The sequence below is a fragment of the Arachis ipaensis genome, chromosome B03, assembly GCF_000816755.2.
Source record: "Arachis ipaensis cultivar K30076 chromosome B03, Araip1.1, whole genome shotgun sequence".
Taxonomy (NCBI): domain Eukaryota; kingdom Viridiplantae; phylum Streptophyta; class Magnoliopsida; order Fabales; family Fabaceae; genus Arachis; species Arachis ipaensis.
This window is the reverse complement of record NC_029787.2, coordinates 8,449,275-8,471,650: the sequence shown is the minus strand read 5'-3', so window position 1 is coordinate 8,471,650 and position 22,376 is coordinate 8,449,275. Positions and strand designations below refer to the sequence as shown.

The window sequence follows — 22,376 nt, the reverse complement described above, 5'->3', positions numbered from 1 at the left end:
GTCTAATTTTAAAATTTTTAAAACTGATTTAACCCGCAATAAAAGTTTAAATATGGTAAAGCCTCATTCCATTCTTAACGTTATCTTATGAGTTGAGGAAAATAAATAAATTAAAGGACTTGATTAGTGAGCAGAACCGTAGTTGAGGAAAATAAATAAATTAAAGGACTTGATTAGTGAGCAGAACCGTGGCTTTATGCTCTCCTACTAGGAGATGACCCCATTAGTGTTTTATAAAATTCACTCTCGAAGAATAATTAACGAAGACTAATTAATTATTTATTATGTCAACAGCCAAATGCTTGATTTGATTTGATTAAACACTACTCGTTGTTGTCATGTTGTGTGCATTGCATGTAGTGGGGGGAGATCACCACCACTCGACAAGACAATGATGTTCTAAAATATCTTAACTTTTTCGCCACTTATATTCAATACTCATAAATTATTTTATGACATTTTTGGATTTTTTTTAAGTGTTTGTTTCGGTAATTTATAGGTATCGGTATAATATAAAAAATAGACAAATAAAAATTTATCACATAAATTATATTTATCCACACCAACATTTTTTTTAAAAATATTATGTGATTGTATATATAAAAATACCTTCATTAATATTACAAAAACACAAATATATCCTTTTAATTATTTTTATTAAATGACTAAATAATTCTTTTTATTTTTATCACACAAATACTCTTCTTTAATAACAATTAAAATAAAAATCAACTCATCAAATTATTTAAAAAAGTAAAACGAAAAATCAATTAACATTAAAAATAATTCCAATTTAAAAAAAAAAATCTAGTAGCTATTTTTGTGTTTGTTTTTTACCCTAACCCATTGTTCTTGTTCTTTATCCTAACCCATCCAGAAAAAATGAATTCTCTCAATGCTCTTCTCTCTTTCCTTGTTGCATTCCCAACCTTTCTCCTTTGCATGCTCCCCTATTTTGCACCCTCCTGTTATAGTCCGTGTCCCGCCTTCGTTGTCCTGCATCGCGGCATCGTGCTTTCGCCGCCCTATATCGCGTCATCGTGCTTTCGCCGCCCTGTCCCATTAGCTTCCTAACACATTCAAATGACGTAAGGACGGCAAAAGCACGATGACACACACACACAGGGCAGCGATAGCACAACAGAGTTTACACCATTCGAATAACGGATGAAAAATATTTTAAAACGAACAAGTTATACGCGTCCGAAGTTTGGTGTACAGAACAGGAATTCTGGACATAGCAGCATTTTTGCAACTTCTGCTATGCACGTGTACGCGAGGGGCACACGTGACGCGGGCATAGCTCTCGAGTTGAGGGGATCGCGTACGTGAACCAGTGACACGTACGCGAGAGTGTCCAAAATTGCTTCCTGTGCACGCGAGCAGGGTTCCGCATACGCGGACCTCTGTTCTTCTGAAAATGTGCTTTTTTAACATTTTAAACCATTCTTCTAACCTTCCAAACCTCTGTAAAACCTGTGAAAAGTACGATAGCTAGTATTTATACTTTGGGGTAAGCACGAGAGGTAGTGGGTGAATTAAGAATGGATGTTTACCGTCATAAATTTAGAGCCAATAGAGTAGAGGGTAGAGGTTTGGGTGAGTTATAACAACGACTGATTTTGTTGGAAAATAATGAATATAGTATGACGAAGATGATATTGATGTTAATATTTGTGATGAATGAGATATGATTAGGAATGGAGGTGCGAATGATTTATAATGAATTTGAAGATGAAATTGACTTTTCTTGAGTTTTGACCTGGCAAGGTTCGTGGTGGTTTATCGCTTGTCCAGTGTCGAGACGTATGTGGGGTTTGTGGTGCTTTACCGCCCACATATTTTTTTTTTTAAATGACAATGCTTTGTGGGATTTGTGGTGGTTTATGGTGGTTTACCACCCACATATTTTTAAATGAGAATGCTATGTGGGGTTCGTGGTGGTTTACCGCCCACTTGTGTGTGTTGTTTTTCCAATCGAAAATCTTGCGAGGTTCGTGGTGGTGTACCGCTCGCAGTGGTGGGGTTCGTGGTGGTGTACCGCCCACCAATTTTCAAGAAGACGGTATCCGGGTTAGCTACCAGTTGTGTCAGATTCTGGCAAAGTAACTGACACGTGAGCTTATGGCTAGTAGGAAAGGCATGCATCATATGCATTTATGTGTCTTATTTGGTTTTGCGTTCTTGGGTTTGCGTAATTGATATTCATGCTTAACTGCTATATATTCTGTTTGCTGTATCTGTATCTTACTTGTAAGGGTGGCAAACGGGCCTAAACCCGCCAGGCCGGCTCGCGTAACCCGCTAAAAAAGGCGGACTGAGCTGGAAAATTAGGACCGTCAAATAGCAAAAGCCCGCCTAATCCGCACTGCTTAAACCGCGGGCTTTGGCGGGCGGGGCGGGCTTCCCCGTCGGGCTTAGTATTTTTTTATCAAGGGATATTTTTACAATTTTTTTTGCCAAAACCTAACTTCCCCCAACCCAACTTACAAGAGAATGAAGATGAAAATTGAGTGTTTTGGATTATGTTTATTTTGTTTTAGAGACTATTTATAATTATGTTTTGGATTATGTTTATTTTGCTTTGGGAAAAATATTTATAATTATGTTTTGGATGAAAACTTGGTTTATAATTATGTTTATTAGATATTTATAATTACAAAGACTTTAATGTTTGTGAATATAAAAATTATAATTTGTTTATACTTTTAGAAATTATAATAGTTAAAAGTAAAAAATAGAAGAGATTTTTTTATGCTTTTATATATATTATTTAATAGTTAAAAGTAAAAAAAAAAAGATATTTGGCGGGCTGGAATTTTGGGACCGCCTCACTAGGCGGGGCGGGGCGGGCCAGCCCGCCATTGTGTTTTTCTTTGTCTGTATTGTTTGTCTGTACACTGGAGCTTTGGATGATTGGAGGAAGGTGGAAATTAGGGTTTAAGTAAGAAAGGAATTAGAAATAAGAACCTTAGATAGCCTACCCTATTTATGGTTTTCAGTTTTAGTTTTAAGTTTGAATTTATTGTCGGAAGTTCTAGGATCGCCTCTGGCTTTCCCGAAACCTTATATGTTAGTTATGTGAGCATTGTTACCATGTTGAGAACCTCTGATTCTCACCCCATACATATTTTGTGGTTTTCAGATGCAAGCCATGAGACACCTCGCTGAGGCATATTGGGAACTTCTGAAAGCGAAGATCTTTTGTGCTTTTAGGAGTTTATTTCGGTTTTGATGTATATATGTAGATACTTATTATCTCCACTGTATGTATATTATGCTTTATCCCTTGTAGAGGCTTAATTGGAGAAATAGGTGTTGTAAACTGTCTTTTTGGGCATTTTGGGTTTTATCTTGTATATATGTATATATGCTCTGATCGGTTTTAACTTCGCGAGTCGAGTCAAAAGCTTTGTTATTTGTATTTTTAGAATTCTTTTCCTATGTATATATGTTGCTTTACTCTGATCCTGTCTGGTATATGTTTATCGTTTTCGAGAGTAATGCGCTTTTCTATTTAACGTGTTTATTTAATATTTTTCTTCAAAGGCTCCTAGATAAAACAGTTTTTCATTTATATTATATGTATGATTTTATTTTTAGAGGTTGTAATACCTCGTCACCTCTGTTTTATGACTTAAACATAAGACTCTGTGTGGTAGGGTGCTACATTATGGTATCAGAGTAGTTCGTTCCTGTAGAGTATGAGGGACGGAATGACTATGCTTTCTAAATATACTCTAAATGTCTATACATGCTAAATTAGGTTATCTAGTTGATATATGTGGCATGAATGTCCATGAGCATATATTTGAGACTTAAAAGTACTGGACTTGCGATATTGAAATTGATCAAATTGATATCACTTGTTTGGTGTGACCAGAAATCAGATGTCGACTCGCGAACGCAGTTGCGGGCGAGGTAAAGGTATAATAGATAATGCAAACCCTGAAATGAAGGGAAACGACTCTGTAGACTGCATGGTAGGGTGTTACAATACCAATACGTATAAATTAATAAATAATAATCGTTCGTAGGGAAATAAATCCCTTTTGTATGTAGTCACAAAAAAAAAAAAAAACCCCTTTTGGTTTTTATTGTGATGCCGTATTTGTAGTCTTAAATATTTTGGTCTGTATTTTGAGAAACTTGTTTTTGTTTGCCTGAGACCGCTAACTTTGTTTTGGAATGTATACTATGTGGCCCGCTTTCAGGTCCAAAGCTGAATGAGAACCAAAACCTTGGATCTGACCCAATCAATTGATACCTTTACCTGTCTTCGGCCCGCCCAGTTCAACCAGCTCTCTACACTCAAAAAACAAAAAACAAATAAACTTCCTCTCCTTTACTCTTAATCTTCTAAAACGAAGAAATTAGTAAAATAATAAAATAAAAATTAATTACTCTTAAATTAAAATAATAGGATACATATTTTATAAAAATTATAAAATTAATAATAATTAATATTTAATTTTTTTATAATTATATGGAATCTAACATGGATGAATTTAGAGTATTGAAGAAAAATAGACAACCTTAGTCAGATAAGTCAGTTTTTAATTATTTTTGGTTTGTGGAATAACAAATTGGGTTTGAACTAGTTAGCTACGTGGCCCGTGGGTACATGTATGAAAAATTGAAAAGCTTTAATAAAAGTACGTCGTTGGAGAGAGAGCTGGAAGCTTACGCGCCACACTGCGGCAGAGCCACCGAACGCGCTCACCCCAACTTCGTCATTCACAGCCACTGTTCCATCACACTCTCCAATCCACTCACCACAAAATTATAAATTAAAAAAAAAAAAGTAGATTAATTAAAATTATATAAAAAATATACAAAGAAATTTACATATAAAAGGCTCGTCTTCCTCCTCTGTCTCTTTATTGATTCTTTTCCCCTTTTTCCCTTCCTTAGGGTTTTCAATTTCATTCTCCCAACCATCTCTCATTTTCTATCTCCGTCGATTACACACAACACACTCTCTATCTTCAAAATTTCACTTACCGAATCGTCATCTGCGCGCGAAATTACTCCCGGTAACGATTTCTAGGGTTTCGATTTGGGGATTTTTTTGCCCCAGCTGATTGTTCCGAACCGAAGCTTTATTATTTTTTGTGTCGATCTATTTACTCTATTCGATGCTAGGGTTCGTTCCATCGATGGTAGTGTGAATCGCCGCCTTTCCGGTGGCGAGCGAGTTGACTCGTTGAGGGGTGGGTGAGTTCTTGTATGGAAACTCGGAGCCGGAAGCGGGCGGAGGCTTCCTCAGCTGCCCCTTCATCTTCCTCCTCTGTTCCCACCACTCGTTCCAGCAAGCGCGCACGCCTCAGCCACAACAACGCAAACAGCAGCAACAACAACTCTTCCTCTTCTTCTTCCGCCGCAGCAGCAACCGCACCCGCCGCCACAAAAACAGTCACCACTCGTTCCCGCGCAGCGTCTCGTTCCACCGCCAAGGATCCCTTACCGCCTAAGAACCCTAATCCTCCTCTCCCTCCTCCGATGGACTCAACCAACGAATCATCAGGCTCGCGCAGAAATCGCGGGAAGAATTCCGCCGATAGAGACAATTCCGACAAGGGGAAAGAGAAGGAGCACGATGTCAGGGTCAGGGAAAGGGATGCCGAAAGAGGATTGGCATTGAACATGGAAACTGGAGGCGTTGGAGACGATGATGATGATAGCGAGGGCGGAGTTGGGATTCTGCATCAGAACTTGACATCAGCCAGCAGTGCCCTCCAGGGCCTTCTTCGGAAACTCGGCGCTGGTTTGGACGATCTGCTTCCATCATCGGCCATGGGTTCGTCTTCGGCCTCTCATCAGAGTGGTAGGCTGAAGAAAATCCTTTTCGGGTTGAGGGCAGATGGAGAAGAAGGTAGACAGGTGGAGGCATTGACGCAGCTGTGTGAGATGCTCTCGATTGGGACTGAGGAATCGCTCAGCACTTTCTCTGTTGATTCGTTTGTTCCTGTGCTTGTTGGGTTGCTGAATCATGAGAGTAACCCTGATATCATGCTTCTTGCTGCAAGGGCGCTTACACATCTCTGTGATGTGTTGCCTTCATCTTGTGCCGCGGTTGTGCATTATGGTGCTGTGTCAATATTCTGTGCGAGGTTGCTTACCATAGAGTATATGGACTTAGCTGAGCAGGTTGTTCACTCTCCATTAGTGTTGTATGATTGGTGAAATTCCCATTGGCGTTGCCATTGGTAACTTAGAACTAATATTACATGTTGCCACTGGTTTTCTTGTTGAAGGGATATTGTGCATTAAATTGATATGACATTGATGGAACGGTGTTCTTATTGTTTCCTTACTGTGATTTGTGGTTTTACAGTCTCTTCAAGCACTAAAGAAGATATCTCAGGAGCACCCAACTGCTTGCCTTCGAGCTGGTGCACTTATGGCTGTGCTTTCTTATTTGGATTTCTTTTCTACAGGAGTTCAGGTAAATGATTAGTGAAAGCTGAAATGCTCAAATGTGAGCAAATCTGGTTAGCACTTGACATTCTGATATTGACATGATTCTATGTTTCCAGCGGGTGGCATTGTCCACTGCTGCAAATATGTGCAAGAAGCTTCCTTCGGATGCAGCTGACTTTGTGATGGAAGCCGTTCCTCTTTTGACCAATCTCCTTCAGTACCATGATGCGAAGGTAAGACCATATTTTCATTATTTTTTTTCTTGCTACGCCGAGAGTTTTAGCTGTAAAAGAACTTATATTTGAGAAGAGGGAAGTGGAGATGATTTTTGCACCGATGCAATTCTAAATTTTGTAGGTCCTGGAGCATGCCTCTGTATGTTTGACTCGAATAGCTGAAGCATTTGCATCATCTCCGGACAAATTAGATGAATTGTGTAATCATGGACTAGTAACACAAGCTGCTTCTCTGATTTCGACCAGCAGCTCTGGAGGTGGACAAGCTTCCCTCAGCACATCAACATATACTGTAAGTGCAGTTCTACTCCATTTTATGTTTGAGGCTTTTGCCTTCTGTAGTTGGTAGTTAACTTTATAGGCATATGCAGGGTTTAATTCGACTTCTTTCAACCTGCGCAAGTGGGTCACCTCTTGGGGCTAAAACTTTGCTTCTCCTGGGAATCAGTGGCATTCTTAAAGATATTCTGTCTGGGTCTGGAGTTTCTTCAAGTGTTTCCGTGTCTCCTGCCTTGAGTAGGCCGCCAGATCAGGTATAGTGCTCTGTGGATTTCTTCTTTTGGTTCTGTGCTCATTGGGCAGATTTTTACCTTGAATTACAGTTTTGATACTCGATATTTGCTCTTCTCTCTCTTTCTGAGGTGAAATATTCTAACCATGTTCTCTAATAAACAGATATTTGAGATTGTGAACCTTGCAAATGAGCTTCTGCCCCCATTGCCACAAGGAACAATTTCCCTCCCTGTAAGTACCAGCATGTTTGTTAAAGGGCCTGTTATAAGAAAGCCTCCTACTGGAAGTTCTGGGAAACAAGAAGACACAAACGGAAATGCTCCCGAGATATCTGCTCGGGAGAAACTACTAAATGATCAGCCTGAGTTACTTCAGCAATTTGCAATGGATCTCCTCCCAGTTTTAGTACAGGTTTACATTTATTGCATATGCTTAAATTATGCTTCATATATTAGTTGCAGTGGAAATATTCAGCTCTGTTTCATTGCAACTTTACTTATACATCCCCTTCGGTGATTAATCTTATCAGTCTTGGTTTGGTTATGAAACAGATTTATGGTTCTAGTGTTAATGGTCCTGTTCGGCATAAATGCCTTTCTGTAATTGGAAAACTGATGTATTTCAGTACAGCTGAGATGATCCAGTCTTTGTTGAGTGTGACAAATATATCAAGGTATCTAGTAATTCATTTGATTTGAATAGCTTGAAACCCTTGGCGTTTTAATGGTTTTGGACACTTATCAAATGGTGTTACGATCTTACAGTTTCTTAGCCGGTGTCCTAGCCTGGAAAGATCCACATGTTCTAGTTCCTGCCTTGCAAATTGCTGAAATTCTTATGGAAAAGCTTCCTGGGACATTTTCTAAGATGTTTATCAGAGAAGGTGTTGTCCATGCAGTGGACCAACTTATTTTGGCTGGTAATTCAACAAGTGTCCCTGCACAAGCATCTTCTGCCGAGAAGGAGAATGATTCTGTATCTGGAGCATCATCTCGCTCTAGGCGTTATCGTCGCCGTAGTGGTAACAACAATCCTGATGGAAATCCCATGGATGATTCGAAGAGTCCAGTTTCTGGAAATGTTGGTTCACCTCCTGGTTCTGTGGATATTCCAGCAGTAAATTCTAGTATCCGGTTATCTGTCAGCACAGCTGCAAAAGCTTTTAAAGACAAGTACTTTCCTTCAGATCCTGGGGCTGCTGAAGTGGGTGTTACTGATGATCTGTTGTGTCTGAAAAATCTCTGCACAAAATTAAATGCTGGTGTTGATGATCAAAGGTCTACTGGAAAGGGGAAATCAAAAACTACAGGATTTGTTGTGGAAGAGATTTCTGCTAACAAGGAAGATTATTTGATTGGGGTTATCTCTGACATGCTAAAGGAACTTGGCAAAGGGGATGGTGTATCTACTTTTGAATTTATTGGCAGTGGAGTTGTTGCAGCTTTGCTCAATTATTTTTCTTGTGGAAATTTCTCCAAGGACCGAACCTCTGAAACCAACCTTCCCAAGCTTCGCCAGCTAGCACTTACAAGGTTCAAGTTGTTTATAGCTGTCGCACTTCCTCCTAGTACTCATGAGGGTTCTGTTGCTCCAATGACTGTCTTGGTCCAGAAGCTTCAAAATGCTTTGTCTTCCTTAGAGCGTTTCCCTGTGGTTCTTAGCCATTCATCTAGGTCTTCTAGTGGAAGTGCACGCCTCTCTTCTGGACTAAGTGCTTTGTCTCAACCCTTTAAGTTGCGTCTCTGTCGAGCCCAGGGTGAAAAGTCACTCAAGGACTATTCATCGAATGTTGTGCTGATTGATCCATTGGCATGTCTAGCAGCGATTGAGGAATTTCTTTGGCCCCGTATCCAGCGAAGTGAATCTGGTCAGAAGGTGTCCATACCAGCTGGGAACTCTGAATCTGGTACAACTCCTGCACAGGCTGGCGTTCCATCACCTTCTACGTCTACTCCTTCCACTACCCGCCGTCATTCTACCAGATCCAGATCATCCGTTAATATAGGTGATACGCCAAAAAAGGAGACAACTCCAGATAAAGGCACAAGCTCGTCTAAGGGCAAGGGAAAAGCTGTTTTAAAGCCAGCACAAGAAGAGGCAAGAGGACCTCAAACCAGGAATGCAGCACGCAGAAGAGCAGCTATTGATAAAGAAGAGCAAATGAAGCCGGCAAATGGCGACTCCACTTCCGAGGTATGCTATGACTTGATTTCATGATGCTACAACCTCTATTAAGTTTACAAGTTATTTAGTCTTCAACTGTTTTCACCTGCAGATCTGGCTATGCATTTGTGCTGTTGATTTTTGTTTTCTGTTCTCTCTTTTATATGCTGATTATCTTCCGTTCCTTTATGATAGGATGAGGAACTGGATATTTCCCCTGTTGAGATCGATGAGGCATTGGTGATTGAAGATGATGACATCTCTGATGACGAAGATGATGACCATGAAGATGTATGCTATAATTGTTTCTTCTTCCTCATTTGGCTAAGATTCTTTTTCCGTGTTTTAATAGTATCTCTTCTGAATAATTGTTTTTTTTTTTTTTTGGGGTGGGGNNGCTGTTTTCTCTTTTTCTCATGATTAATATAGCTTTTGATAAGTTCAATTCTGTGCAGTTTTAATTGCTTGCACTATATTTGGCGCTGTTCCCCTATCTTCTATTCAAATTTTATCTTGTCTAAATTCTCTTATCCTTTCAATTTTAGATTTTTAACATTCATCCTTATTTGTTATTAATCAGGGTTGAACAGCATCATTAAGCTCAGTTGCATCTGTTAGTTACTAATGTCTTCTTTAAAATTTTGTTGTGCAGGTCTTGAGGGATGATTCTCTTCCTGTTTGCTTGCCTGACAAAGTACATGATGTGAAATTGGGTGACTCGGCTGAAGAGAGTAGTGCTGCTCCTGCTACAGGTGATGGCCAGACTAATGCTGCCTCAGGTTCTAGCAGCAAAGTTGGTACTGCCAGGGGATCAGATTCAGCTGATTTTAGGAGTAGCTATTCATCTGGTTCAAGAGGTGCAATGTCCTTTGCTGCTGCTGCCATGGCAGGACTTGGATCTGCTAATAACAGAGGTATCAGGGGTGGTAGGGATAGGCAAGGACGACCGCTGTTCAGTAGTTCTAATGAACCTCCGAAGTTGATCTTTACTGCTGGTGGGAAGCAGCTTAACAGGCATTTGACTATATATCAAGCAATTCAAAGACAACTGGTGCTAGATGAAGATGATGATGAGAGGTTTGGTGGCAGTGACTATGTGTCCAGCGATGGAAGCAGGCTATGGGGTGATATTTACACCATAACTTATCAGAGGGCAGATAGCCAAACGGATAGGGCTTCCACTGGTGGTTCAAGTTCTAATGTGTCAAAATCTGGCAAATCTGGTTCTGTGTCAAATTCTAGTACTGAACCAAAGCTTCATCAGGCATCCGTTCTCGATAGCATTTTGCAGGGAGAATTGCCTTGTGAGCTTGAGAAATCTAATCCTACATACAATATATTGGCGCTATTGCGTGTTTTGGAGGGTTTGAACCAGCTTGCACCTCGCTTGAGGGCCCAGGTCATTACTGAGAGTTTTGCTGAGGGGAAGCTTTCGAATTTAGATGAGTTAGGTGTTACCACTGGTGCAAGAGTTTCTTCAGAAGAATTCATAAGCAGCAAATTAACTCCAAAATTAGCTAGGCAGATACAAGATGCCCTTGCCCTGTGTAGTGGGAGTCTTCCCTCATGGTGTTACCAGTTAACTAAAGCATGCCCATTTTTGTTTCCTTTTGAGACCAGGCGACAGTACTTCTATTCAACTGCCTTTGGGTTATCCCGTGCCCTGTATCGACTTCAACAGCAGCAGGGTGCTGATGGTCATGGATCAACAAATGAAAGAGAGGTAAGGGTTGGGAGATTGCAGCGTCAAAAGGTTCGTGTCTCTCGAAACCGCATATTGGATTCTGCTGCTAAAGTGATGGAGATGTATTCTAGCCAAAAGGCTGTACTTGAAGTTGAATATTTTGGTGAAGTTGGTACTGGCCTTGGTCCCACACTTGAGTTTTATACACTTCTAAGTCATGACTTGCAAAAAGTTGGACTACAAATGTGGAGATCAGATTCCTCAGAGAAATATCAAATGGAAATTGATGGAGATGAAAAGAAAATGAAAAGCAGTGAAGGTTCTCTTGCTGGTGATGGAGAACTTGTTCAAGCTCCTCTTGGGTTGTTTCCACAGCCTTGGCCTTCAAATGCCGATGCAACAGAGGGTAGTCAGTTTTCTAAGGCGATCGAGTATTTCCGACTTTTGGGCCGTGTGGTTGCTAAAGCTCTCCAGGATGGACGTCTGTTGGATTTGCCCTTGTCAGTGGCATTTTATAAGCTTGTTCTTGGTCAAGTAAGTTCTTTCAACTACTGATATGTTGCCCATTATAAAAATCATATGTATAGTCAATCTAAAAGCTGATTTCATTTGATGAACACATGTTTAACCTACAAATTTTGCAGGAGCTTGATTTGCATGACATTCTTTTCATTGATGCTGAGCTTGGAAAAACTTTGCAAGAGTTGAATGCACTTGTCTGCCGGAAATATCATCTAGAATCTACTGGTGGTAGTTACACCGATGTGAATAGTAATTTACATTTCCGTGGGGCTCCGGTTGAAGACCTCTGCTTGGATTTTACTCTTCCCGGCTATCCTGAGTACATCTTGAAATCAGGAGATGAAATTGTATGCAGTTAAACCTATATTCAGTCTTTCTTTCTCATTTTGGCTTCCGTTTTACTACATTTTTCAAATTGAGTTTAACCTTCTGCCAATTTTCAGGTTGACATTAATAATTTGGAGGAGTATATATCTTTGGTAGTTGATGCAACTGTCAAGACTGGGATCACACGTCAAATGGAAGCATTTAAAGCAGGATTCAACCAGGTTAGATACTGATCTTCATCAATAGAAAGGAGTTATAATTTTGATTAGATTATGTTTGGTATTAAATTCTCAAAATGAGTTTTGATTGTTATTGGGAAGTTCTAGTATTAGATTGTATTATATTTATTATTTATTTTAATCATGGCCTATTCTTGTCTCCCCCTTTACTAATTTTTTTTAATTATCCCTGAGACATGCTGAAAGAGAACTTGACGGATTAAATTTTTATAGGATTAAATATTTTTTTCCTCTGCTGCTATTTCTGAACTTTAGAGTTCACTGATACATAGCATCAATAAGGTGACATGTCATTGAGTTGTTTTTTGTACATAGCCTTATCTATGTGTCTTGATATTGTTTGTGAATTAAGAGGGTGGTGGTTTACTGCTTGCATCAACAAGGCAAACAGATGAGCTGGACTATAGTTGGCAAATTAGTTAAGGATTCTTTTTCCAGTTCACTTGAATTCAAAATTTTAACACTTGTCACTTGTTTCTTTCTTTTGGTCATTTCAGGTTTTTGACATATCGTCTTTGCAAATTTTTACTCCTCAAGAACTGGACTACCTGCTTTGTGGTCGTAGGGAGATGTGGAAGGTCTTTTCTTATGCTATTTTATCAATGCTTATGACAATAATTTAAATCTTACCAATGGCAGGTGAATCATTTTTCCTGTTTTCTTGCTTTTCTGCAGGCTGATACACTAGTTGACCATATAAAGTTTGACCATGGATACACTGCCAAGAGCCCTGCCATAGTCAATGTACAATTTCTGTGTGTTAGAAATAATGTGATTGGAAAATTAGGGTTATATTTTATTCTCATCCTGATTGATGCTATTTCAGTTACTTGAAATTATGGGAGAGTTTACACCAGAACAGCAACGCGCTTTCTGTCAATTTGTTACTGGTGCACCTAGGCTACCCCCTGGTGGACTGGCAGTTCTAAATCCGAAACTAACTATTGTGAGGAAGGTATGGCACATGTTTCTCTTGGATGGTATATTTCAATGCAAAATTCTTTGTAATGTGGTGTCTTGGTTGACTGCCTGCCTGCCTGTCAAAATGGTAGTGGCTAGCAATTAACCTGACTTTATTGTGATAAAAGTCAAGTGGATTTGTTGCTCTAATAACTCATTACATCTTTAGTTTAATGGGGGCCTAAATATGCTAAGATGATCTTCTCTTTTAATAACCAAGTACAATTTTAACATATGATTGCATGTGTGGGTGCAGCTTTCGTCAACTGCAGCCAATGCTTCGTCTAATGGGAATGGGCCTTCGGAATCAGCAGATGATGACTTGCCAAGTGTGATGACATGTGCTAATTACTTGAAGCTTCCTCCCTATTCTACCAAGGTATAATTCATCATATAGATTTGATGATTCATTATCATGCTCATTGAGGTTTCTTTTGGCACTGATTTACAATACTCCACATTTTCTTGGCAGGAAATTATGTCCAAGAAACTACTCTATGCAATCAATGAAGGGCAGGGATCCTTTGATTTATCATGAGTCTCAGGAACTAACCAAGCTGTCCCTGAATGTTAATATGATGAATCAGGGCTTACTTTTGAGGCTGAATTAATTTTTGGTTGCATGTATTTCCCCTCTTCTCATCTCAAATAATGGCCTAGTTTGGGCTGGTCATCGAAAGTTGTGGCAAAGTTCAGGTTGGTGTATCACTTTCTGTTAGTAACTTGGTCTTGCTAGATTCTCTCTTTACTTCCTTTCTTTCTTTTCTTCTAACTAACATGAATTCATGTATAAATGGCAGCTGAATCGGATTGGCACATTTTCAAGTTGTAAAGGGATTCGCGGAGCTCATTTTAGCTATTAGAACGTGTAAATAAACATAGGAATGTTGAGTTTTTTTTTGCCTCCCTAAATTCTTCATTCTGTTTGCAAGTCAAATTATTGGCAGCTAGTTATTATACATGTATGGAATATTATGGTAAAAGGGAATAGAAATAATTTGAATTATGTTTTATGATTTCATTATATTCCTGTTAGATTTTGTCATGTGGGAGCTTCATGATGATAAATTTTGTCCCATTAGATTTCTTCTACATGAATGGATTTAGCTACTCTTTTCGAAATGAATGCTGTCTAAGATTTGTTCTTGTGCATTTTGGGCGTAGGGCATGGTAAAGAAATTGGCAGTGTACATCGAATATAATTCGATAACATGCACTAAAGTTTTACTTTTAACGAGTTAATATTCATTCGTACATGATTATTTAATATTTATGTAAAATTTTGATGAAAAAACGAAACGTACGAAAGTTATCTTTTACTTGGAGACTGCTACATCCTTCTCACGTTAAATAAGCATGTTAAAAAATTCTCATGTTAATTGAAAAAAAGCGACTATGTTATGGAGTTTATTCTTCTAATGATGCTTAATACCCAGAAATTCATTAAAATGAAGAATAAAGAGCACGACGAGTGCTTTAGTTGTGTAATTTGCTGAACAAAACATCCGATATTTTAGTATTATTAGAGACAAGCAGTAGTTCTTCCCGTACTTAGCATTCTTCTTTTCTTTTCTTTTCATTTTTTGATAGCGCTATCATATGAAATGGTTGGCTATAAGAATGATTGTTAGCGTTTCCCACTAATCTTGTAACATACAAATCTTAAATCTAACGGCATTCTGTATAAGAAGTCCCCAATTATTTCATAACAAATTAACAACTCCCTAAAAATATTCAAAAGAAAAAATATGAACATTGTAAAAACGGAAAAAATGCCTTTGCACATACAGCACAGGTATTGATGACTATGTTATACTTTTAAGTTTTAACTGACACTTAACCTAATATGTTTTATATTTTATAATACAACTTCTATTCAATTATTTAATTCTATTTTTGTTTTATAAAAATAATATTTGGTGTCTTTGTTTCAATGTAAATATTTGGTTTCTTATAAATAACTACTTTTTGACATTTGTATAAGATTTCTTTTCTTTTTAATCGAAGTAGAATGTAGTTGCATCATTTTTCTTTGTTGAGTTAAGAAATTAACCAAATTAATTAGTGATGATAAACATTATTTTTGGGCAAAATAAATAATTAGTGTTGATTAATTTTAATTACATATTACTAATTATTTATAAAATATTGCAGGCCAAAATTTGAATTACAGCCCAAATGGAATGGAAAATAAAACAAGAAGTGATGGGTCAATAACATAAACGAAGCCCATAAGGAAAACAAGGATAGAAAAATTAAAACGGGTTGCTTAATGGAAACCAAATCCAAGCCCGTGTCCATCCCACAAAGCTTCTCATACAAGATTGAAGTCTTCACTCTTTCAATGTGCTTCAATCAAAAGCAACGTTCACCTCTATGAGTTGGTCAGGAACTCAGAAAAGTAAGAAAGAGAGAAAGACCTTCTTCCCTAAGCTAGTTACCAAAGAAGCAAGAGAGAGAATGATTAAGCTTGAAAGGCAGATGTCAAATCTCAAAGTTCAAACCAAATCAAGCTTAGGTTAAAGGTAACTCATTTCCTATTGCATGCATCAGATCTTCTTCTCTTCTTCCAAACTCTCTGCAAGTCCGAAAATGGCATACAAGGAAAAATTGTTTTCTGCCATAATCTGCTGTATATCTACGGTCACAAGTGATTCTTGGGGACCAAGTAGCTTCTCAATGGCTCAGATTAAGTTGACCATTGAAAAATTTTTGTGGTTGCTGTTGTATGGCTTTCGGTCAAGATGAGGAAGTCAGAAGGAGAGTTTCTACTCTGGGGATTAAGGAGAAAAAGTGAATCTGTGGGTTGGTGAGACTCAAGACTCAAGGTGTTGACGTTGGAGGAAGAACCAAGCAACATGTAAGGAGATAAAAGAAGACTTTCTGCTCATTAAGAAGTAAGGAGAGAAAACCAGTGCGTGAGAATAGTGTTCTGCAAAGAAGTTCCTCTACTTGGATAATGTTTTCTTTCAAAGAAGCATTTGGCCAATACTGAAGAACTGTATCTGAGTTTGCAAATCTGGTTTTGCACATAGCTAAGAGGCTGCTGATGAAGTCAATCTCCTTCATGTTTTACTGATTGTAATGTACTTTTCTATGTATATCTTTCTGTAATTTCTTGTGAGAAAAGACATTGTGAGAAAACTCAAGTAAAAGCCATGGGTGGAAAAAGGTTGAGTGATACATTTGAGAGAAAAGTCTAGATTTATTTCAGATTTCTTTAAGTATGTTTATGTCTTGTATCTTGTACCTGTGAGGTATCCTTTTTTAGTTGGGTTAGCACTAAGAGTGAATAGTTAGGTATTAGCATAGCCAATGTCAAGTTAGGTTAGAACTTGAGTGTGAAAGGATTGGGTCAATCCTGTGGAATTGGTATATGTAATACTGTTAACTATAGTGGAAATTCCTCCATTGTTGTGGAGGAGACTGGACGTAGGTTGCATAGGACAAGGCAACCGAACCAAGATATATGCTGGTGTTAGCTTTTTTCTTTTCTGCACTGTTCTGTTTTCTGATATTCATGAGACAAAAATAAATTGTCTCATAAATTTTCGCTGCTAAGTTCAAACAAAATCAGAATTGAAAGTTTGTTTAAAAAGAGTCATAACAGCCACTAAAAGAAAGGTATAGATTCAACCCTCCTTCTCTAAGCCTACCACAACCTTCATTCTTAATAAAATTTTAGAAGAATATCATACAAGATAAATTTTGCTAATACTTTATTGTCTAAATAACATGGTGATGCCAATAAGCTATAACTTATATGGCATAGTCTTCTCATACTTACTTAGAGATCGCGAGTTTGAGTCTCCATATCTTCGGTAAAAAAAATAACATGATGATATCATTAACTTCTACATGAACAAATGAGTCTCACAACTTTAACTAATTGAACCACCTTTATATCTTCTTTCAAATATTCTGGTTAGAATTTTTTTATTTTTTAGCTGTATAATACTGCTTTTTTTTTTCTTCTAGAAGCTAACTGTTGTCTTGGTTGTTATTTTTTAACCCTTTTTTCTATATATAATAATAGAAACATGAAAACCTTAAATCTTTTTCAGGTAATGGAATAGAATCACTCAAGTACTTTATTTTGTTAAAAGTCATGAACTCCATTACTCCAAAACAGAGGCCATGCTAGCTGCTGGCTAATATAAAAGGAAACCGAATTATTATAACTTCTCTTCTACATTAACATTTCTTGGGATAAATATAACTAACAAAAAAGAAGAAGAAAAAAACAAAGTTGTTGAATACAGACACAAATACTCAGGTCAGGTAGTTACTACTACCTACCAACAACAAAAAAACTAACCAAAATCTGAGAGTCTCTCTTGTTAGACTCTGCATTTATATCATACAAACAACTAAAAAATTAGGCCACCATTCAAATTCAGTCTTCACTTTTTCATCTCATGGCAGCTGTAGGTGAGCCACAGTTAACTTGGACAGCAAGTGTCTTAACCACACCTTTGCAATCAACTGCGTTGTTGAATTTTGACAGTGGAACAAAACATGAATCTTTTCCCAAGCATTCCTGTTCATTTGCAAACATATCTCATAAGAGAAAGCGAAACAAAAGAGAAAAATGCCGCAGAGAACCTACCAGAAGAAGCATAATGTAACTTGTGGGGCAAGTTATGCTTCTTCTGGCAGGTTCTCTCGAGCGAAATAGATATATATACCTGCTCAATAATCTGTTTGGAGTTAGGTGCATTGCACTTTCCCAAAACATATTCTCCACAGACGCCTGAAGGGTCGCCGAAGCTTGCAAACTCGACGGCCGTGATCTTGTTTCGGTCTGGACAGATGAGTGTGGCTCCTGCTTCAGGAGGAGTATCATCAACAGGCTTCAGTTTCTGGCCCTTGACCTCCCATGAGTTCACATTTGGTGGATGATTTTCAGTGATGAAACTGCAGATTGTGTTCCTGTCCACAGTATTGATCACAACCTGATCTGGGGACCCTGGCTCCTCCTCCAACACAACAAGCAGGTTGTCACGTGGATTCAGGAAAGATCTTGGGATGTGGTAACTGTTCAAACAAACTCACATACTTAACAACATGCAATTTGGTCTCTAAGATTGCAAATTTGATTAGTTTTTAGTATTTGAAGTTATCTTATGATAGATTTTAGACCAAGACTCATGTGCAGTTTATCTTTCTGTGAAGTTGATAGTTGAGACTCGTTTTAACTAAATTATCATCTAACGATTTTTTACTATGGGCTCTACATGAAAACAACTGCATGCGAGTTTTCGCCTAACTTACTCGGCCTGAGTAGGCTTTCCAAGAGGCGAGAGGTAGCTCATCCAGTAACGACCAATGTTATTGCCATTGATAAAAACCATTCCTTTCCCCATGCCAGTCATCCTTATGGCAACAGGATCTCTTCCTTCAGGAGTTGCAAAATGTGTCTGCCAAAATCAACATGTATTATTAATACATAAACTTCGGAAGCTACAAAGCAAGTTAGTTGTAATAATTGAACATTGTAACCCTTTACCTTGTACCACCTTAGACCTTGTACTGGCCCGGTTACCGGACTCCATTGTACCTTCTTTGATCCTGCCTCAGTGAAAATTTCAAGCTTCTCACCTTGAAGACCAACCTGAAAGTAGAAAAGTGGTGTTTATGTTTCTGTCTCTGTCTATGCTTTATCCAATGTTTTTTAAATGGAACAAAACAATACCTGATGACCCCAACCATTATGAGTAACATCAATTGTTCCAGTGTTCAGACCAAGGATAGTAATAGACTTTGGTCCAGCATACCTGTGTTCCATGTATGCTCCACTGTCCTGCAGGGAATACAAAGATGTTATTTTCCTAATTTCCTCCTTAAACCTTACATGTACTTCAACATTTTATAGAAGTAAAAAGTTTGATCCTCTTACTGGGAGTCCCACTGTGCTACCCAAGATAGATATATGGTTAGTTCCAATCCTGAACTTCACTGGTTTTTGGAACTCAAAAGCCTTCTCTTCATGTGATCCATGGCCAGATCCTTAAAAACATCAACACAATAGACAAATTATTAAGTAGAATGATCCATCACTTGCACTTGATCAAAGCATGGTTTTATATGGCAGTATCTAAATTTATCATTGCATACCAATGTATTCTCCATTTACATAAGCACACAATGAATGTCCGAGACTCAGAATTCGAATAACCGGGGATGTTCCATCCTTCTTTGGGAAGTCTTCTGGTCCCAATTCAACACTGCAGTAAACATTACATTTCAAAATGTCTTAAGAGAATGATGTTGCACTACATATATGAAAATGAAGTGAAGAGAGTTATAAACTCACCTTGTGGTGAACCATGCATAATCAGTCATGTCCTTAAGCATGCTATAAAGCTCTGCAGGTGCATTCTTATCTGGTTTCAATTGCAAAGTAGTTGGAATCTCCTCAACATACATCTCCCACTTATGATTGTTTCCTAGCTTTGACCTCTTGAAGTTTCTTGAATTATGTTGTGAAGCAATCTAGTTTGTGGAGGCAATGCAAAATATAGAGGTGTAAACAAATCTTCTGCTTTGATTGTAATAATAATTATAATTAATGATTGATTAGGAAGTTAATTACAAGTTGAGTGTTGTAGATGACATTCTTGCAATCACCAAGGATGCTTATGGAACGTGGTGGCAAAAAGTAGTCTTTTCCGTTGAAGTTTATAGTTGTATCCACTTTGGTGTGGTTGTTTGTAAGAAAAGCAACACACCCATCACCCTTCTCAAACTTTATAACCTGCACAATTCATGCTCAATCTCTGTGATGCCTAGGATTCTTTCCTCAAAATTTGTATTTGATGCCAACAGTAATGTTATATATATACATTAAAAAGCATAAAAACCAAGAGGAGGTTGTTGAGATGCATTCTTAATTACCTCATTAAATTCGGTTAGCTTGGTGACAGTAGAAGAACCAAAGAGGAGAACCTTTTTACAGAGATTGATAGCCCTATGACCATCCCTGAGGTGACCCCATTTTGGATCTCTTTGTAGACCATACTCATCAAGAGGAGCTTCATCGTAGTATCGAGTTGTCGAAAATGCAGAACTTGTTCTACCAAAATTTGTTCCACCATGGTACTACATACAAAGAGTTTCAGAAACAATAGTACCCCTTTAGTTTCATTTCATCAAAATCAAGTTGGAAGATGAAAGGTTATTATTATTATTACCATATAGTAGTTGACCAAGGACCCATTCTTGGAGAAGAAGCGCACAATTGAGAAGGCAATGTCTTCTGCAGATCTTTGTGATGGTGGATCTCCAAAAACTCTGTACCTGAAATTGCAAAATCACCAACAAAATATTATTAGCTTGAACATGAAATGAACAAATTAGTTTCCAATCATACTTACTGAGCAGTCCAGTTTTCAGTCCAGATTTGTGGCTTGTATGGTTTGTTTGGTCCTGAGAAGGTATCACCACAATGCCTTCCATTGCATGCATTGATCTGCAAAATGAAGTGCAAGTAGGTAACATTATCAAGTCACATTTAAGTCTCAATTTGAACAACTTACCACTGGATCAGGAGCATCCCTTTGCTTGCACATGATCCACGGAACTCCGGTATCCAATCCAACTGCCATTCTTGCAGCCCATTGGACATAGTTATCACCCTCCTCATCATAAGCAAGTTGAATGTGGTTGTACTCATTCTCAATCTGAACAATAATTTCAGTTAATATGTATGATATTGAATACAGACTTTTAGATAAGGATACAAAAAATGCAGGGGAATTCAAGAACCTGTGACAATATTATGGGGCCTCCTTGGGAAGCAAAGAGCTTCTCTTCTTTCATCTTTACTATCACAGATGTTACATATTCTTGCATATATTTCTGCAAAGGATTATTCCATTATTAGTCATGAAATTAGATATTATTTCAGTAGAGAATGAAATTAAACATTTGTGGTTACCTTAAAGGGATCATTGTTAGATCGGAATATGATGTTAGGTACTTCTCTTAGCCAATATGGAAGTCCACTGTTGTAAACAAATTACAACCCTTTATTTATTTAATAGTAAAAGAATGTGTTTGGACTAAGAAGACATTGGTTATGGTGTGTATGTATGTACCCGTGATTCCATTCGGCTTGAATGAAAGGTCCAACCCTGAGTGTAACATACATTCCTCTGTCTTGAATGAGCTTAAGAAACCTCACCACATCATAGTTAGTAGGATCAAATTTGAACTGCATCATATACAACATTCATGCATTAATTAATCATTTCTCTTAATTAAAATAAAGTTAGGTCATGCATGCATGAATGAATGAACGTTGCATCATCATACCTGGCCTTTCTCAGGCTCATGAGCATTCCAAAATATGTAAGTTTGAATCACGTTTATACCTCCACGTTTTGCCTTGTCAAGAAGGTCCGGCCACATCTATAAACACATCAACCATTTTCTACTAATTAATTACTTGAACTCTAGTACACAGTAATACTAAGAAGACAAAATAAAAAAAAAAAACAATCAGAATTTGTCTTATTTAATATTTATTAATTGTTGTCGATTGTTTTTGATTAATTTTTTTTGTTATCAAACATTTTCACAGATACAAATACAGAGATACCTCGGGAGTGCTTCGTGTATAATGAATGGAACCGGAGTAAAAAAGCTCTCGTTTTCCATTGATAAGGAGTGATCTTCCATCGTAAGTAACTTCGCTCAAGTTACTTTTGGCCAGTGAGGAAACGATTAAGGAGACAAAGGTAAGTAAAAACACTTTGAGACTAAACATTATCTTAGCTTAGCTTATTTTTTCTTGTTAAGTTACACACTGGTTACTTACTACTAGTTAATCATCATTATCATTACTATTACCGTGCATTGATGATGAGTAATTAATAAATAAAACAAGAGAAAGCTAAGATATGAGAGTGTGATTGGAGCCTCCGAAATTCGATGGGAGTTCAGTAACATCAGTGTGATTGGAGAAAAGCACGCTTCTCTTGTTTTGAATAATTAATTTTCTGTTACAAATCATTGGTACAGGCTTTGTCTTCCTTTCCATTCTTCATCAATTTGCTGATTATTTCTCCTTCTTTCACTTCCTCTTATGTGATCTGCTTTCTTTCTATTTTTGGCACATCACTAATTAACTACTGTTGTTCTGGTTATTTTTCTTCATTGTACTCCACTCTAATTTACACTATAATTTGATTAACTATCTTAGTTGTATACAAAAAAATCCATTATCAAATATATAAAATATATGTTAAAATTTAAAATATATATTAAAAATAAATTAAATAATTTTTGTATTTATACACAAATATA

The 22,376-nt window shown here is 37.6% G+C and overlaps 2 protein-coding genes across 8 annotated transcripts; one reads left to right on the top strand and one right to left on the bottom strand.

Annotated features, from left to right (window-relative positions):
* Positions 4,853–14,159, top strand: LOC107628778 (E3 ubiquitin-protein ligase UPL3). Of its 7 annotated transcripts, XM_021118011.1 has the most exons (19): positions 4,856–5,036; positions 5,146–6,150; positions 6,338–6,448; positions 6,540–6,656; positions 6,781–6,951; positions 7,031–7,192; positions 7,335–7,583; positions 7,724–7,845; positions 7,937–9,365; positions 9,531–9,626; positions 9,988–11,553; positions 11,664–11,888; positions 11,985–12,089; positions 12,605–12,685; positions 12,783–12,851; positions 12,934–13,062; positions 13,324–13,446; positions 13,540–13,763; positions 13,868–14,159. In XM_021118011.1, the coding sequence occupies exons 2-18, from the start codon at positions 5,230–5,232 to the stop codon at positions 13,603–13,605; spliced, it is 5,742 nt and encodes a 1,913-aa protein (XP_020973670.1). In that variant the 5' UTR covers positions 4,856–5,036; positions 5,146–5,229; the 3' UTR covers positions 13,606–13,763; positions 13,868–14,159. The 7 variants fall into 7 exon arrangements, with proteins under 7 accessions (XP_020973672.1, XP_020973671.1, XP_016186864.1 ...); XM_016331375.2 differs by having other exon boundaries at positions 4,856–6,150; XM_016331377.2 differs by lacking the exon at positions 12,934–13,062 and having other exon boundaries at positions 4,854–6,150.
* LOC107634072 (beta-galactosidase 13-like) lies at positions 17,170–22,159 on the bottom strand. Its single transcript, XM_016337654.2, has 18 exons — positions 21,670–22,159; positions 21,384–21,479; positions 21,167–21,282; positions 21,007–21,073; positions 20,835–20,927; positions 20,606–20,749; positions 20,444–20,538; positions 20,261–20,366; positions 19,965–20,168; positions 19,663–19,824; positions 19,384–19,562; positions 19,185–19,294; positions 18,967–19,076; positions 18,763–18,870; positions 18,577–18,681; positions 18,342–18,487; positions 17,756–18,104; positions 17,170–17,607 (listed from the first exon to the last, which is right to left on the bottom strand). The coding sequence occupies exons 1-18, from the start codon at positions 21,835–21,837 to the stop codon at positions 17,479–17,481; spliced, it is 2,487 nt and encodes an 828-aa protein (XP_016193140.2). The 5' UTR covers positions 21,838–22,159; the 3' UTR covers positions 17,170–17,478.